Below are 16,429 nucleotides of genomic sequence, written 5' to 3'. Positions count from 1 at the left end.
GTTTCAGTAGGCAGACATGAAGAACACTCCTCAAACCATGAACTTCAGAAAATGCACATCTCAAACTCATTTTACTGTATGTCCCATCATTCTTCTACTACTGGGAGCAGCAATCATTCCATTTCTCATGCCCTTATCCCTGGTTCAATAAGGCTGCCTCTGTTCTCCTCACCACCCACCTTTTCTGAGCCAACACTCTCCTTCATTTCTTCCCTACTGCATTCAAGCTTCTCCCTGTGTTTGATCACCTCTGTGGCCCTTTTCTAGTTTATCCTCTCTGAGTTGGAATGACCCAAACTATGCATCCTTTTCACTAAGTCTGAATAAATGGTTTTCAAAAATGGTGTGACTATGTGTCCTGTTCTGTAACCTACTCCTTGTTTAGCGTTTTTTAGCATTCTGCTGGATTTGTCATTATGACCCTGCTGACAATGGAGCTGGTGATTGCAAGACCTACCCAGGCCTCTTTCCTTTTCTGAGAGAGAGATAATTGAACATTCAGAGTTTGTCACTGTAGATACATACTTAAAGGTAATTTTGCACCCAGACACATTATTTTGCACTTATCAGTGCAAACGTTTTTGTCATCTGCTCACTTTATAGTATGTGTACTTAAGATGTAAATCTTGGCTGTCAGCATTAGATGTAATTTTCTGCATAATTTTGTCATGGCATTATTCAGTGCTCTATCAGGTAGTTTGTGACCAGAATGAACCTCATGAAATCCCAAAGCACATCTCTGAATGGGATCCTGCTGGTTAACTGCTGAGAAAATGACATTTGTTCCCTATTTCTATGAGAGGAGTATCCCTTCTGCCCATTGATTGCTTAGCTTGCAAGATTGTCCCATCTACCCTTTTGTATCTCATAATTTATAACTGGTTTCCCTTTTAATATGCTGCAAGGCATCAAAAGGATGGATCAGCTTTTTCTTTGGTTAGTTTCAAAAATCCTTTCACTGTCAGTGCTTGGAAATGAACCATATGATCCTTGTAAGTATCAATTAGGTTTGCTTTTCTTGTACACACAATCTTTCCTAATCTGTGTCACGCACGTATTTTTTTACAACTGGGCAATTCTGAGACACATCTTGTCGTAAGAGGCAATATCAACTGACAGTTTTTCATTCCATAGGCAATATGAGCATCATGAGCAAATGCAAGTGTTTAAAATGGACTTTTCTGAGAGTTTAAAATACATATGAATTCTGATAATTATGAAAGTAACTTTTTAATTGCTCAGACTCTTTAATCACCACTGGTCCAGCGATTGCTCTCTTATGTAGAACATAGCAAAACTTAATGGAAGATGTGAAGTTAATTTTTATTCTGATGACATTTTTGAACAGAATCTGACTCATACCTCCCTTTAGTTTTTACTCAATGCTCAAAAAAAAGATGAATGTTTTTTGTGATGGACTATAAGCTTTTGATTGTCCTGCTAAGCAGCAGCTGCAAAATCTGATGCAGTTAACGTGTGACAAAGCTGAATGCAATAACTCATTTGAATAGGAGCCAAGCTAATATTCCTTACTGGGGAAACAGGCTCCCTAAAATGTTTTTATGGAACTAGGATGTCAGATTCATGGTGGAAATTTGGAAACTCCTGTTTTGGGTGCACTGAAAATGAGTTGTTCAGATGAACAAGCTATTTATACAGACATGTGGTCAGTACTGGATACTGGTTTAATCTTCTAGTAATCCAGACATTACCATATGGACAACCTGCACAGATTGATCTGATGAGGCCTCACTGGGTAAATGAAAATCCTGCTTCAGTTAATTTACTGAGCTTTTATGTTAGCTTTTATCAGGAGAAGAAAGAAATGCTTTCCAGCACATAGTTTATTCACAGTGACATATAAAATGAGACTGATGACAATCGACACAGGTTTAAGGCAGCTTGTTTGACAAGCAGCTCATGATGGTTTGGACAGTTATCTGGAGGGCTTTCTTCCCATACTTCATTGTTTGTAGCCAATACACAGCCTTTCCAATGTGGAACCACCTTTGCACATACATATCAGAGAATGCACTCAGTTTTCTCTTCAATTTTGCTTTCAGTGATGTACGTGCAGTAATTTTGTTTTAATGCCATAATGGATTATTTAGTTTTGTTATCAACCTCTGCTTTCTCAATCTTCTGTCCTGTGAGGAACTGCCATATTCCTCCTCTGTAGTTCTCATTTCCCAGGGCATATACAAAGGCATCCACTGTTGGTGCAGTCTTGGCAATAAGGGCAGGAATCTGTCATGAGACACAATATTTATTACTAGGAAAACACCGAGAAGCCAATGGGCTGATTTCAGCCTATGTTTAGTTTCCCTTTACCAAAAAAAGCCTGTCTCCAATGGCATTAGCTTGCTACTCCCAGACAGGGGAGAAGTAAAAGCAATTTGGCTGGTGGGAAGTCCTACTCAGGAAATTACAGTTTCCAGGAGAAAGAGTTTAGGTTGGCATTGCCTGAAGCAGAGATAATTCAGTTGAGAGTGAATACAAACACTTAGGAGGAGTGAAAGGTGTGCCATGGGCACCTTTGGATGGATAAACAGGCTGATGTTGCTAACACATTTAATGTGGGATACTGAATACAGTATTGCATTTGGTGATCTGAAACTGGGCTGATTTTGGGGCACGGAATGAAAGTTGAAAGGCTTGATGTGATATTACTGAGTCCCAGCAGTGGCTTTGGAGCCAAGACTCATAAAAGAAAGGGGAAAAGGGAGGCAGGAGAACCTAGGAGTGATCAGTTACAGCTTCCTTTAGGAGAAAGAAGTATTAGAAATATGAATGAGACAAACAGACTCTTTAAAACTGAAAATTCTGAGCTGGTACCTCACTTTGGGAAGGACACAAAAAGCTCCTACGTGGCATAGAACACTACAGGTTACACACCCCTAACTAACTGCTGAAGAAAAATACCCCCAGCCTCCTAAATTTTTGCTTGATCAAAGCAGTAATGCAATGCCTGTTATATCACTTACCTGTTTTCGCTAAAAAAATGGTAGATTAAGAGAATGCTTTGAAGAAAAGGACTACTTCTTATAGTAGTTTTTACAAGTAAACCCAGTAGTGAGTAGATTGGTATTGCTGCACAGAGACAGAGAGAGGAGAATGAGGAGAATGCCACTGTTTGTGTTCTGGGGTGACACTGACGTACCATGCGGTATTTCGGTGGAATGAACATCACATTCTCCACTGCTGCGTAGGAGCACAGGAGGCAATAGGGACCCCAGCAAATGACCAGCGTCTTCAAGGGTAAACCAGTATTAAACTGAAAAACAAGAGCAATAGGTTTCTTTGTGTTTCACAATCACACACTGCAGCAAACGGCGGGAGGGTTCTGTGGGACCGTGGCTTGTGTTCAGTAGCAGGAGAGGATCAGCCAACAGGATATGGGACAGAACAGTGCAGCAGCACCAAAGCCCAGATCCTGGGCATGGGCTGGGAGTGGCAGAGGTGGCAAAACACCTTGTGGTAGATCAGATAAATCAGTGTGTGCTAGATACAGGAGTCATGGACAGTAACTGCTGCTGAAGGGAGAGAGCAATGTGAAAATTTAAAAGCAGATTAAAATTAAGGATATTTTGCTGACTTCCTAGATGGTCTTGCAGACAAAATGTGTGAAGCTGCTGCTATGCCAGTGCAACAAATGGATGCAGTAGCTATGTTGAGGTAGGAGGATTTCCCGGTCCTTTATGCTAGGGCCCTACCCATGGTGTTCATGGCCAGCTGTTCCCAAGTATCTTATAAATATTAATGACTAAGGAAGTGATAACTTCATCCTTAAATTTTCTTGTAACTTGTCTGCACAGCTACAGAGTAGCATGAGAAAGAAATCACATGCTAGTACATACAAACTCACTGGAAAAAAGGAATAGACATAGTAGTGAACACTGAGATTTGTTCAAGAAATATATAGAGGGCACATATATTTATTCCACTCAGCTACAAACAAGTCTGCCCGACTGACTCTGTCAATAAAACATTTCTCTTGAGGTCTGACTGTCTTTACTGAGTGCAGGGGTTGGGCTGTGCCCAGCAGCCATGCCTAGTGCCCCAGAATGTACAGCCTGCACCTCAGCAAACAACTCATATAATCACCACATTACATTCCCATAAACCTGCTGCACCAGAACAATTCCTTTGTTTCCAGCTCATAAAGATTTCTGAATTTCCTCAGCCAAGTGTTAACACAGTGTGTGGGAGGCTCCTTCTCCCCCCATGGGGTGTCTGTGTGTTTCCTTGCAGAGCTGTAGTTCTGTCTGACTTCCTCAGCCAAAGGCCTGTAGCACAGCAGGAAATAATAATCCTTCCTGAGATAAATTTCTCTGGATAAACACTGATGTGCTATTGGCAAATATTCTGTAGGCTCTGTGTTTGCTTTTTTTAGGAGAGTTGGGCCAGTGTTAATGGAGGGAAATATTCAGGATCCCTGCTCCAAATCCCTCTTTGATGGGGAACTGTTTCCAGCACTAGGTTGGGGCAAATGTGGCTGTCTGGTAAAATGCTGACATTTCCAAGGATGGTGTTTGCATGAACTTTCTGAACGGCCCCATCCTGTGTTGCACTACCCTCCTGCTCAAGTAGGACTGGGGAGCTGGGACAGAAGGAGCTGAGTCAAAGTCTTTGTGCAAGAAATCAGTTTTTTTCAAGGACTTCATCTCTACTGAATGCAGCCCTATTTTTTCGATGTGATTGCAGGGGTTCAGGGAGCTTTCTTACCTTAAAGTGCCCAGTTTTCCTGAACTTTTGGTGTATGGACTGATAGGCTGTCATCATGATGAAGCCTGGGATCATGAAATTGAAAGTGGACAGAGCAAAAAGGAATGTGACATAGTTTCTGGGAAAGGTGAGGAAGGGAGAAAAAAGAGAAGGTGTTAATTCAACTCTAGTGCATTTCTGTAAACTTGCTGTAAGTATTTACCAAATTGTAATTTCAAAATTGCTAAAACCACTTTTGTCAACAGGTGCAGCATTTGCTGAAGGCCAGTTAAGCTGTGCCACGCTACTGTCTGTGGGACGGGATAGCATTGTAGAAAATCACAACAGGTGTTTGTATTCTAAACCCAAACGTCACTACTCAGACATCTGTGCTGGCCTGCACAAAGCCAAAAGCATTCTGGAAGGGTTTGAAGCCCTAAAAGCAGAAAAGATGCAGCGTAGAGACGAGCGAGGCGGTGGCAGGAAGCTGAGCCCCAGCCCGTGCCGCAGAGGAAGCTGACTTCAGCTCTTCTGAGTGTTCACGTGTGCCACCGTGCCAGTCCAGGCAGCCTCGGGTGTCCCTGCCTTGTCCCAGCAGCCGGGGAGGGACATCTGCCCCACAACAGCGGTGGGCACGGCCGGGGTTCGTGTGCCACCAAGGCCGCCCTGGGGGATGGCAGCTTTCGCTCTGCTCGTCTGGAGGTGGCCCTGGCCCTCACCTGTCCCCTTTGCTGTAGTCCAGGGTGCAGCAGGTTCGGAGGGGCTCGTAGTCGTATTCTCCCCACCCCAGTAAGGGCATCAGGGCCCAGAAGGCAGCAAACAGCCATGCGAACACCATCATGGAGGCAGCTGTGCTCCACTGCAGCCTGCTCCCTGGGGGAAGAGGAAAGGGGTGAACAAAACCACTGCAAACAGCTGTCAGACCCCCGGGGCTCGGGCTGGAGCCATCAGCTGCTCATGTGCTGCATCCTGAAGCTGACCTGAATCTGCAGGAATCAGTCTTCCATAAAATATGAAGGAAGCTTTTAGGAAACAGCAAACTGTACTTCCTTTTTGTGTGTTTTACTTAGACAAATGCTATATTGCTACTCAGCTTTCTACCACGCTGGAGATACAGCTGCTGTTGCAAACATTATATTCTTGTGTTTTGGGATTGTGTTTAAAGACACAGATGAGGCAGACAGTAGAATGAACAGGGTGATGCAATAAACACTGTTTGAAGAAACAGAGTCTCATTGCAGAGTGGGGTCAGATCAGAAATGTGACTCTGCACACACTCCCCAGCACCTGCCTTCTTCCTTCCTGCCTGGCCAGGAGTGCATGGCATGTGTAGATATCTAATATACACTGTTCTAAAATTACTGGTCATCAATATATATGTGAATATATATATACAAACTGAGAACGGAGCTCGTCCTAAAAATACTACTGGACAAGTAATTTTGTCCTTAAGATCATCACTTAGCCTATAACAGGAAATATGAAGCTCAGCATTATTTTTTTTTTTTTCTAATTTTGTAATAAAATGTTCCCTTGTGCCTATCTCATCCGGTTCCATCAAATATACCATGGGAGTGTAATGAAAGATTGGAAACTTGAGAAATCCCAGGAAGTATTTCTTCATGGAGAAGACAGGCAGGCTTCCTTGCTGCTGCGGGGTGTTGTGCTAGCCCTGCTGCTTGCATGTAGAAAGGTCTGGATAATTTTGTTATTGAGGCCAGTGTATGTCATCATGCCTTTACATGCCATCACGCTGAGCAGCCCATGATGCCAGCAGCACCACAAGGAGAACAGTGACTTTCCCCAGCACCCCTCTCTAACCCAATCTCCCATCAGGAACAAGCAATGATGCAATTTTCACTGAGGCTGGGAAGCAATCCTTCTGTCTGCCCTTAGACAGCAGCATCATGACAGCAGGCAGAAAGATTCAGGCCAATTCTGATCTTTCCCTGAGAGGTGAAGGACTGGGGATGAGGTGCACGAGGTGAGTCCCTGCCACGGGACCAGACGTGGCTGACTGGAGGGTGAAGGACACCTGGGGGCCACAGAGGCTGGAGATCCCCATGAGGCAGCAGCTCCAGGAAGAGCCACAAGCTCTACAGCAGCTATTTTGTGTTGCACTGTCCTTGGATATTTTAAAAAAGGAAAATAAAGGGTGTTGGTGAAACTGCCCTTTTACAAGCTTTTTTTACTGGTTCCATTCCTCTATTTTTTCTTTCCCCAGATGTTCTTCAGTGAAAAAAAAATTGAGCTCAAATTGCAGTAAAAACTAACTTGGAATATTTGTTTGGTGCAGGTGTTTAAAAATTAATTGTGGGACAAGACAGTTCTGCACATTACAATTTAAATACCAAGGAGAATTAAAGAAAATACTCTGTATGAAATATTCTAGGTTTCATATTTTGCACTTGCAAAAAAATTTCTGATTTTTTAGTAATTTAAAACATAATTTTGTAATGATAATTAATGAAGAATTGTTAATAATGACTAATATATGTCTTTTACATAATTACTACATAGAAGACATATTTTGTCTACAAAGGCTTAAATACTGCTTTGTAGTACTCACAAGATATGACTCTAGAATTACATAGATGTAAAGTTTTGATTCAGGGGACTACAGATAGAAGTACAACTTTTCAGCAATTTGTAATTATTCTTAAACTCCCACTCTAAATCTAGCCTAAGCATCTTATTGCATCAGTGTTTGTGCCTTTTCTACGAAAAACTGTAGGGAAAAGTTTATTTTAGTTAGTTTTCATTGGGAGTTAGGGATTGGCATTTTCTTATTAGATGTAGAATAAAAGGACTATGCAATAATTGAATCTGGCACCAGGCATGTCTCAACAGCCTGCCTTTGGAAAGCTCATTTCTGGGGCTGAGCTCATCTTTTTTCTCCTCTCACACTTAAGGGGCCCCACTCTGGATGCCTGAAGAGGAGAGAATCAGAACTAACGAAATTAAATCTTTTCCTTTTGGCTTTGACCTTTTGCAAAATTACATTAATGGTGAAGTAGACCTGGTGAAATCAGCTGCTGGTTGGCCCTTCAGAAAATATTTACACACACATCAGAAGTAGCTAAAAACGTATGAATATAAAATTAAACAAGCTTGAGATTATTTTAGTTTTACTCAGAAAAAAAAAAAACCAAACCACTTTAAGTACGAGAACAGTGAAAGATTTGTGCTGTGTTCATGAGGCAAAAATGTCCTCCCCTGAGAAGTCTGAAAGCAAGAGCACAAGTTTAGAGCAGTTCAGTTGTTTTTTCTTTACCTTAAATTCCTTTTCTATGCCTGATAAAATTTAATTTAATAGCTGTGTAGGCCCTAATTCAATTAAATGTATATATATGGGGTTCAGCATATGCTGAATATATCAGCATGCTTACAGATATAATTCCTAATTAGGGCCCAGGGCTGGCAGTTTGGTCCTATTAAGTCTAATCACTCTTGTGCTCTGGTTTTATCTCTTTGAAAAGCAAAAAGGAAGCCTCTCTTTTCCACAAAGTGAAATATTAATACAGGGAATTTTAAACGATTTCTCTAATTGCTTTGGAACAGAAAGACTGCTCCCCCATCATTCAAAGATTACTCAAATTGTGATACCAAAAGATGAACTTCTAGCAAGTGCTAGATAGAGCATGGAACCCTAATCCTTTTGATCATGAAGGCCAGTTTTTAGTGAAATGATCATAAACTATATATTGGGGTTTAGTTTGTAGAAACATTTAGGAATGTATGTTTTTAAAAATTTATGATTTATTCAAACATTTAGCTGACTTTCACTGACTGAAAAATACATCTCTGACACTGACACTCTCTGACACTTTCAGCTAGATTTCAGTCTGCTGTTCAAAAGGAGTGTCTCAAATAAAAGGTCAACAAGATTTTCTGTGATGGAGGGGAAACATAGTCCAATTTTCTCATTCTTGCAAATGGTTCAACTTATAATAGCTGTATAATATTAAGTTATAATACATTCCAGGACAGTATATGGCTTGTACCAAACTTAATGGGATGCATTATTTAAAATTAGCCAAGTTTTCCAAAGACAGAAATATCTGAAAATCTGAGAAGGAAAAATATATATATCAATCATAAATAAAATAGATGTTAGCACCTACTTAATCTGCAGTGCAAAAATACCAGTCACTGGTGCTCACAAGTACTCATTTTTTGTAGGAATAAGAAAGTTGTAATGTGTAATAGCTTCTTTTGTGCATATAATTATAAAAAGCTCTTTAAAATAACCTAATTGAGGGATTTTTTACTCCAATTTTTTTTTTTTATTTTATTTTGCTGTTGTTCACCATGATCTTAGACTGTCTTGGTGATTGCCTCCTGCTTCAGTGAAAAATGCAAGATCTGCATAAACATTGACATTTTGTCAGGGAAACTGCTACAGGTGCAAAACCAGATGAAGGGAATGTGGCAGGGTGGCTGCAGTCAGTGTGACAGGAGTTTGGGACTTAATTCTAATTTCACAGAGCTGACAGCTGCAATTTTAGCAAATTTTAGTTTGGTAATCTTTGAATACTGATATAACAACCCAGGTTACCTTGGTTAAAGATGTGATAAAAGTCACTGTAATTCTACTTTTAGAAACTGAATGCTGCTGTGAAATCCCTGCTGGTTTTGTTGGTCTTCTCTTTCATAATATTGAGAGAAGTACTGACATAAATAACTTCAGATTTTCTGTTTCCCCATGATTCTTGCACGCAAGTTAAAAATCTGTATTTTTTTCTTTCCTTTTGAATCTGTAACTTTATGCTGTGCTTATGAACTGACCAGGATCCTTCCTGTCTTCACAAACTTCTAATGGCAGCGTGAACGGAGTGTGAAGGTCAGAGAGGAAGTGACAATGTCTGCCTTGATCTAAACTGTCACCTTCTGTCCTGAATACTTGGCTGCTGAGAGACAGCTTCGTCAGAATCTGCCCTTTTCTTCTGCACTGTCAGACACTAACATATAACTACTTCTGTTTTCTCCTTTTCCCCCTAATGATCAAATTTTAAGATCCTTTCTTCCCATCTTCCTAGAGATTGACATTGACACCTTTCAGACTCCCCTGCTATTTCTCCTCTTATTGCATACTTTTAGGTTATTTCTCCAGTTCTCTCCTCTTTGCTGTGAAAGGAGCAAAGAGTTGCCCAGTGTGGTTGCCTGGAAGTAAAAAATAAAACAAAACAAGAAAGGGAGAGTAAAATATCCTGACCTTCTCTGTCGTGTGGGATGATAATACAATTTTCTTCCATATGCCAAGCAATATCAACCTGATTTCTGCTGAGTGACTTGTCTAGTTATCAGTACACTTTAAAGATAATGCTTTGTCACTCAGGGCTGGGCTGACTTCCAAATCTAAAAACTTGGTCAAATTTTCAGAATGTTGGTGAACAAATTTGTGATATTAGCATCCAGAATGGCTGTAAAGCCATTCTTCCCAGAAATATGGGTAGTGAATTATCAGGTGCCAAGCTGAGGAAAGCCACAACAAAGGTTTTCTTGGGAAACTGTTAGGACATAACAAAAAAAAACTGGGGATGATGTAATTGAGCCTGGAAGAAGTACCAGACCCTGGGGAATGAAGATAGAAGGCTGATATCCTTGTATTTTAGGTAAAGGAATTTTGTACCTTCTGTACAGGCATGCAACTCGAACCAGTGTCAACAGGAGTTTAATGTATGGTTTGAGAACACAGTATAGCCTGTGGGCTTGGTGTAGCACATCTCTGAAATATGACTTAATCTTCCTTGCAATCAGCATGTGAAGAATTGAACTAGAAGAGGCTGGTTTTACTGGAATAACCACAGGGCATGAGCACCTTCAGGGTTTTTAGTTTTGTTTTGTTGTTCAAAATGTTCCCTATAGGAGCCATGTTTGGCCATCAGTAAGTAACAATTTGAGCAAAGTGAAGAAGTTTGTGCCCTGAGGGTCCTTCTGCCTGTGCTCTTAATGTAGTGTACATTCTTGGCTGGAGGAGTGCCTGACACAAAAGCATTAAAGTCAATGTGGCAGAGAGTAAAATGTCTTTCCCAGACATGCTTATTTTCAAGCTCTCTCTCCTAAAATACAGATGCTCCTCTTCCAGCTCCAAATGCATTTCAGTATCCAAGGGGTGTTAGTATGGATTTAGCTCACAGCCTGCATTACTTGGGGTCTTTGTCTAGACATGAAAAAATACATTTCTTAGCCTGAGCAGAATTCCTGTGAAAATTGCAGAACACAAAAAGTTGTCAGCCTTTCCTCAACAGGATCATCAGACTGACCATGTTCCCAGTGTGGTTTGGGTTTGTTTTGCCATTTGCTGCTGGAATCACATGGAGACTGTGCCTGTGGGTAAAAAAACATCTCTTGCACCCCAAAACTCCTGTGTATTGCACAAAGGGGCTGCCCAATCATGCCTCTGCATGGGCTCTGTTCCAGCCACTGTCTCTGCAGGGGCAGCTCTCTGCCTACACCAAATTCATCTATTATTTGTAAACTCTGCATGGACATTATGATCTGTTTTGTGCACAACAGGGTGTTGGATTAAAGCCCAAGATAAATAGATTTTTTCTTCAATATGAGGAATTGGTTATTATTTGGGATTTTGTTTCAAAGATTACTTATGGATTAAGAGAAAGCACGGCCAGGGCATCACGAATCAGATGTGATCTGGATGAGGAAATATCTCCTGAAGGTGGTTGATAATTTCCCCCTGTATGGGAAGAGGTTCTTTGGAGAAACTGTTTATATGTGCTCTATCTAGTGTGTAAGCAAAACAAACTTATACATGATACACAAATAATAAGTATGTGTTTGCTTTGATTCTCAGAAACCTAAGTCAGCTGCCTTTTGTAGGACGTGGGTATGGTGGTGAGGAAAACTAGCCCTTACTTGTGCAGTAGTGATGGTATCGGTCCCAGGCGACAGCAGCGCTGGAGCTGATGCTGGCCAGTGCTGTCAGGAAGCCATGGAATCCATGGATTTGACAGCCATCGGAGCCATAGGGCCAGTATCTGTCAACAAATGAGGAATATGTAAAGAAAACGATAGAGCAAGGTGAAGGCATGTTTGGAAATTGCACTAACAGAGAGGGTAAAATGATAGCCTATGCTTGTCCCATCTGTCTGAGAAACACTGTGAAAGGTGTTACTGTGCTTGCTTTTAGGAATTTGCCAGCATTTTCCTTGCTTTGGTGTCTTTTATAGTACAACAGCTATCTGTACTCTTAATACTGAGAAGAAAATATAACCCTGCATCTGAGTATTGAAAAGTTGGGGTTTTGAAATTTGAAATCTACATTTCGTCCAACTATCTAGATCTGCAAGATTTGCCTGCTTTGTGAGGAGCAGATTTGTCAATGTGTGCAAGTCAGTGCAGCACAACAAACAGAAAAAGACTTGCAGGCAAATTTGGGGTCAATCTAGAGGTTTGGTCAAGTGATATTTTGATATTCAAGTAGCTTCTATAAGCACTGTTTAGCTGTCTGGATAAATGTCTTCTCTAGTCAGTCTTATAACCTGTCAGTGACTATGTGCAGTAAAATCTGCTTTTCTACTTGCCCGGTAGAACCAGGTAGGGTTTTGTTTTGCTGTTTCAGATTGAGGGAATGAGACGGTCGGCTGTGACTTATGGTAGAAAGAGAGCCATTTAATTAGTTAGACCTCTTAGAACTTAAGCTGTTAATTTTCATGTGGTTCTTCTGAGGATGTTTTAGGAAAACCTTTCTGCCAGACCTGAGGAAGCTGGAAAAGGCAGCGATGAAGGCGTTGATGCAAATCCCGCAGTCGGCCAGGGCAATGCTGAGAACCAGCAGATTGCTGGGCGTTCGGAGCTCTTTGATTTTTCGGAAAGAAATAATTGTCAAGCCATTCAGACAGAAACCAAGCAGGGCTGAAAGACAGAATTGTTTGGCGTGATTCAACTGGAAATGGAAATAATCTGCAATGATAGTGCTGTTTTCCTTGATGAGAGAGCAATAATTGCAGTGGAATCTTATGCACAGGGAATATATCTGTAGTGGTCAGCCTGCACGCAAGTTAAAAAGGCTTTCAGAAGAGAAGTCATAGGTGGCAGCGCATGCCTGGGCTTCAGGCTTCATCAGTCATGTGGAGCAGAAGCAGTTTGATCTTATTTGTAATTCTGCCCTTTGTAATAATAAGAGAAACTGGATTGTCAAGGCTCTGTGCAGGGACACATGGTTCAGGGTTCAGAGCAAGTGAGATGCAGAGGAGGTGGTTTCAGGAGAGCTGACAGCCAGCACATGCTGCTGGTGTACACCTGTCCAGGCCTGACTTTGATAGAGAAATGGTTTGTATTTAATATCCATTATAATTTTTTTTTTTTAATTTAAGCACAGAAATCCCTCAGCCATGTTTCAGTCAGCCTGCCTCCCTTTGGGCTTCTGTCTCAGGGTAGCCTACAGAGTGCTTGAATCACACCAGCTCAATCTTATTACTGCCCCTCATCAAGAGACTATACATGGAAAGGAATAATCTAATTATGAAAAGCAGTCACTGATAGATTAAAAAAAATAAGTTTATGTTGGTCCTCAGTGAGGGAGCCAAGCATCCTGAGCTATTCACCCAGCACAGAGCTGTGCCACTCTGAAGCCCATCCTTCACTGGTTTAAACTCAAGCTTTGTCCTTTAATGCCCTTTTCAAGGCGACCTGAATTATTTTAGCTCTGATGAGGCTCTGACTCAACATCCAGTCTCTAAGTTTCAGTTAGATGAGAGGCACTATGTCTTTGTGTTCTTCTTGGAAAAAGAAATGATGTAGCACAGAAAAAATCCATATCCCCTAATTCTGTAAAGTAGTGTAGTTACTTATGCTTATTGTCTTAATTCTGCAGTTACATAAGATGGATGATTTTTTTCTAGCCAGAAATCCTGCTTCTACCTTAATTGCATTAATGGCTGATGGCATAACCATAGTAACAGCTGATGTGTGTCTATCATTACACAACATATAACAAAATATTTCCAGGAGAAATATTTGGAGCCATTTGAGATCTGCTGTTTTTATTTCCTCCCTGACAGATTACCTCCCACCCACAGGGTAAAACTGCTGTCAACTCACGAATGCAGAGAAGCCTTTAGGAGAGATGAGTTCTGAGCATATTTAGAGTAGAACTGAAGAGTTATTACTGTATCATTTTTTTCTATCTTTCCCCTGTTTTTGGAACCCTCAGGCTTTACCAGATTCTGCTTTCTTGAAGGTCAGCATAAGCGTACAAATACAGAACTTAGTAAATCTAAAAAAAAAAAAAAAAAAAAAAGTTTGAATTTTCATTTTTAGATCAGCAAATGTGTCCTTTAATGAAAAGAATGCAGCTCTTCACCACAATGTTTATTTGCAGACTGCACTTGGGAGCTGCCAAAAAAAAAGGAGAGGTCTTCATTGCCTTTGTGTCACAGTGTTTCAGGAAGCAAATTAATCCTTGATTGTATAGCTTGGTCTTCTAAACCAAATGACAATAATAAAATTGTACTGCCAATACACTGGCCACATTCTGTCTAAAACCCTATGGAAAATACTTGTGTTTAGTAAACCATAAATGTATTAGACTACACCTGGTTTCACTGAAGATTACCACGGGGTTCTCTGCTGGAACTTCCACAACTGCAGGTCCCCAGCAGGCTGCAGCCCCCAGCACAGGTCAGGGCTGGCAGGGCTGTGGTGCCACAAGCAGGTCCCCAGCAGGACCCAGCTCTCAGGCTCTGCCAGCCCCCTGTGCCTGTCCTCCTGCTGCTGGCCACCCTTCAGGATGGGAGCACAGATCCTGCCAGGCTGTGCACGTGGCTCAGGGACTGCTGGCCACGCTTAGTCCTGGGTTCTGCTTAGGCAGCAGTCTGCCCCTGGGCAAGAAGTAGAAGTTTTCTCCTCTCTCTTCCAAGGAAGAGTGTCTGACAGCATTTCCAGCTTTCCTTTGCAGTCAGATTCCAGCTCGGCTGCAAGGTGAAGGTGAGCACCATGCTCCACATTCATGGGCTGAGCATTTATCCCACTGATGGGGCTTACAGCTTCTCCTCTGCTGCTGTTGGGCCCCACAATTCCCATATCCCCTTCTGAGCAGCACTGTGCAGCAATGGGGTCCCAGGCCCTGGGACTGACACCAACATAATTCCAGCTATGAGTCTTTGCTAGCTGACAGGTAGATATAAATTCACAATTTTGTTGCAGTCTCTCAGTAAGTGGCATGTGCCTTAAGAAAAAAAATCACATTGGCTAAATTAAATTGATATGGTTTGCTACTTTTACCCAGCAGCCATTAATTGCAGTGCTACCAATGCAGTCTGGATGTATGCTAACAGTTTACAGGGTTTTTTTGAGCTATCATGTTTGATTTTAAGACAGCCATCACAACCTACTAACCAAGCAGCCAATTTTATTGAGAGATAATCAGTCATTTCAAATTCTTTCAGCAGAGGAAGATAAGATTGCCTTTAAAAGTCAACAAAAAAATACTACATCCCAAATTCCTGAGAAGAGAGATGAGTAGCAAGTACTTCACTGCCACAGCTATGCATAGAGCACAGATACTTATGGCAGAGAGCTTGCAGAGATACTTATGGCAGAGAGCTGATTTACTCACCAGAAGTACTGGTGATGTAGCCACAGTAACCAGGGTCAGCATACCACAAATGCTGCTGTTCACTTTTCCTTCCCCCTTCTTACCAGAAATAATAGGAGGAAAAAATCTTATTGCTGCCGAGGTCCCACACTGAGCTTACCTTCTACCAGCAGGGCAGTGCCAATGGCAAACACTTCTATTTCAGTGAAGCCTTCAGGGAGAGGGTGTGCAGTGACCATTCTTATGGTAAATATGCCAAAAGATTTAACCTCTGCCCTCTGTTATAGCTGTGGGGCTGCCTTTTCTCTGGATCTCTCTACTTCCAGTAGCCCAAGGCTTCTTAAAGGAGCAGCTCACGTGCAAACACATGCTGTTATTATATAAAAGCTTTGGGGTTTTTACTCCCTCCACTACAATCCCTGCAGGAATGTTATTAATGATGGGACTAGCATCAACCCGCACTCCCCCTTCCCCTGCAAATCGTATTTCAGACACCAGCAAAATTAAAGCATTCATTGCAATTACAACAAGTTCTTTGTAGACACAAGATTAAGAAACCTGTCCAGTTAATTTTGCAACGCTGGAAAAGAATTAAATGTTGTGGAACAAAGGAAACATGTAATTGGGGAGTGACCTGAAAAACAAAGGGGCACTCATTGAGTTGATAATTAGAGGAAAAGTATGAACCAATAATTTCTGCAGCTTGTAGATCTTCCCCTCACACTTTTTTTTTTTTTTTTTTTTTTTTAGAAACTGGCCAGTGTATTTTTCTGGCAATGATTGTTCTCTATATAAATATATTTCTTCTTTGTAACTGAGGCTTAAATTAATGTGCAGACTGGCGCAGCTTGATTAAAGCCAAACACAAATTACTGATTTGGGACCCTAAACATACAAGGACGTGAGTGAGTTGCTCAGTGGTGAGCACTCACAGGAATCACCTTACTGTCCTTTTGGAGGTGTTTGGGGACTGGAGTCTGGGTGTACAGTGGTTCTGGAGTGTGTGCAGCGTGCAGCTCATTGCCTTAACAAGGTGCCGCTAGCATGATAGTTGCTTCTTTGATGCATATCTTTCTTCATCCTGATAATCCTACTGCAAACTGGGAACAAAAAGGGGTATGAGCACAGGGCATATGAGCCTCCCCCAGCTCAGGCCCCACACTGTGC

At 41.5% G+C, this 16,429-nt stretch overlaps 1 protein-coding gene across 1 annotated transcript; it reads right to left on the bottom strand.

Annotated features, from left to right (window-relative positions):
- Nucleotides 1-2,103: 2,103 nt before the first annotated feature.
- RGR (retinal G protein coupled receptor) lies at nucleotides 2,104-15,501 on the bottom strand. Its single transcript, XM_062496644.1, has 7 exons — nucleotides 15,423-15,501; nucleotides 12,423-12,579; nucleotides 11,581-11,702; nucleotides 5,424-5,577; nucleotides 4,726-4,843; nucleotides 3,161-3,274; nucleotides 2,104-2,247 (listed from the first exon to the last, which is right to left on the bottom strand). The coding sequence occupies exons 1-7, from the start codon at nucleotides 15,499-15,501 to the stop codon at nucleotides 2,104-2,106; spliced, it is 888 nt and encodes a 295-aa protein (XP_062352628.1).
- Between the last annotated feature and the right edge of the window lie 928 nt (nucleotides 15,502-16,429).

Source organism: Cinclus cinclus, chromosome 7 (genome assembly GCF_963662255.1).
Source record: "Cinclus cinclus chromosome 7, bCinCin1.1, whole genome shotgun sequence".
In the NCBI taxonomy this organism is placed as follows: Eukaryota; Metazoa; Chordata; class Aves; order Passeriformes; family Cinclidae; genus Cinclus; species Cinclus cinclus.
This window is presented reverse-complemented; position numbering and strand designations above follow the sequence as displayed.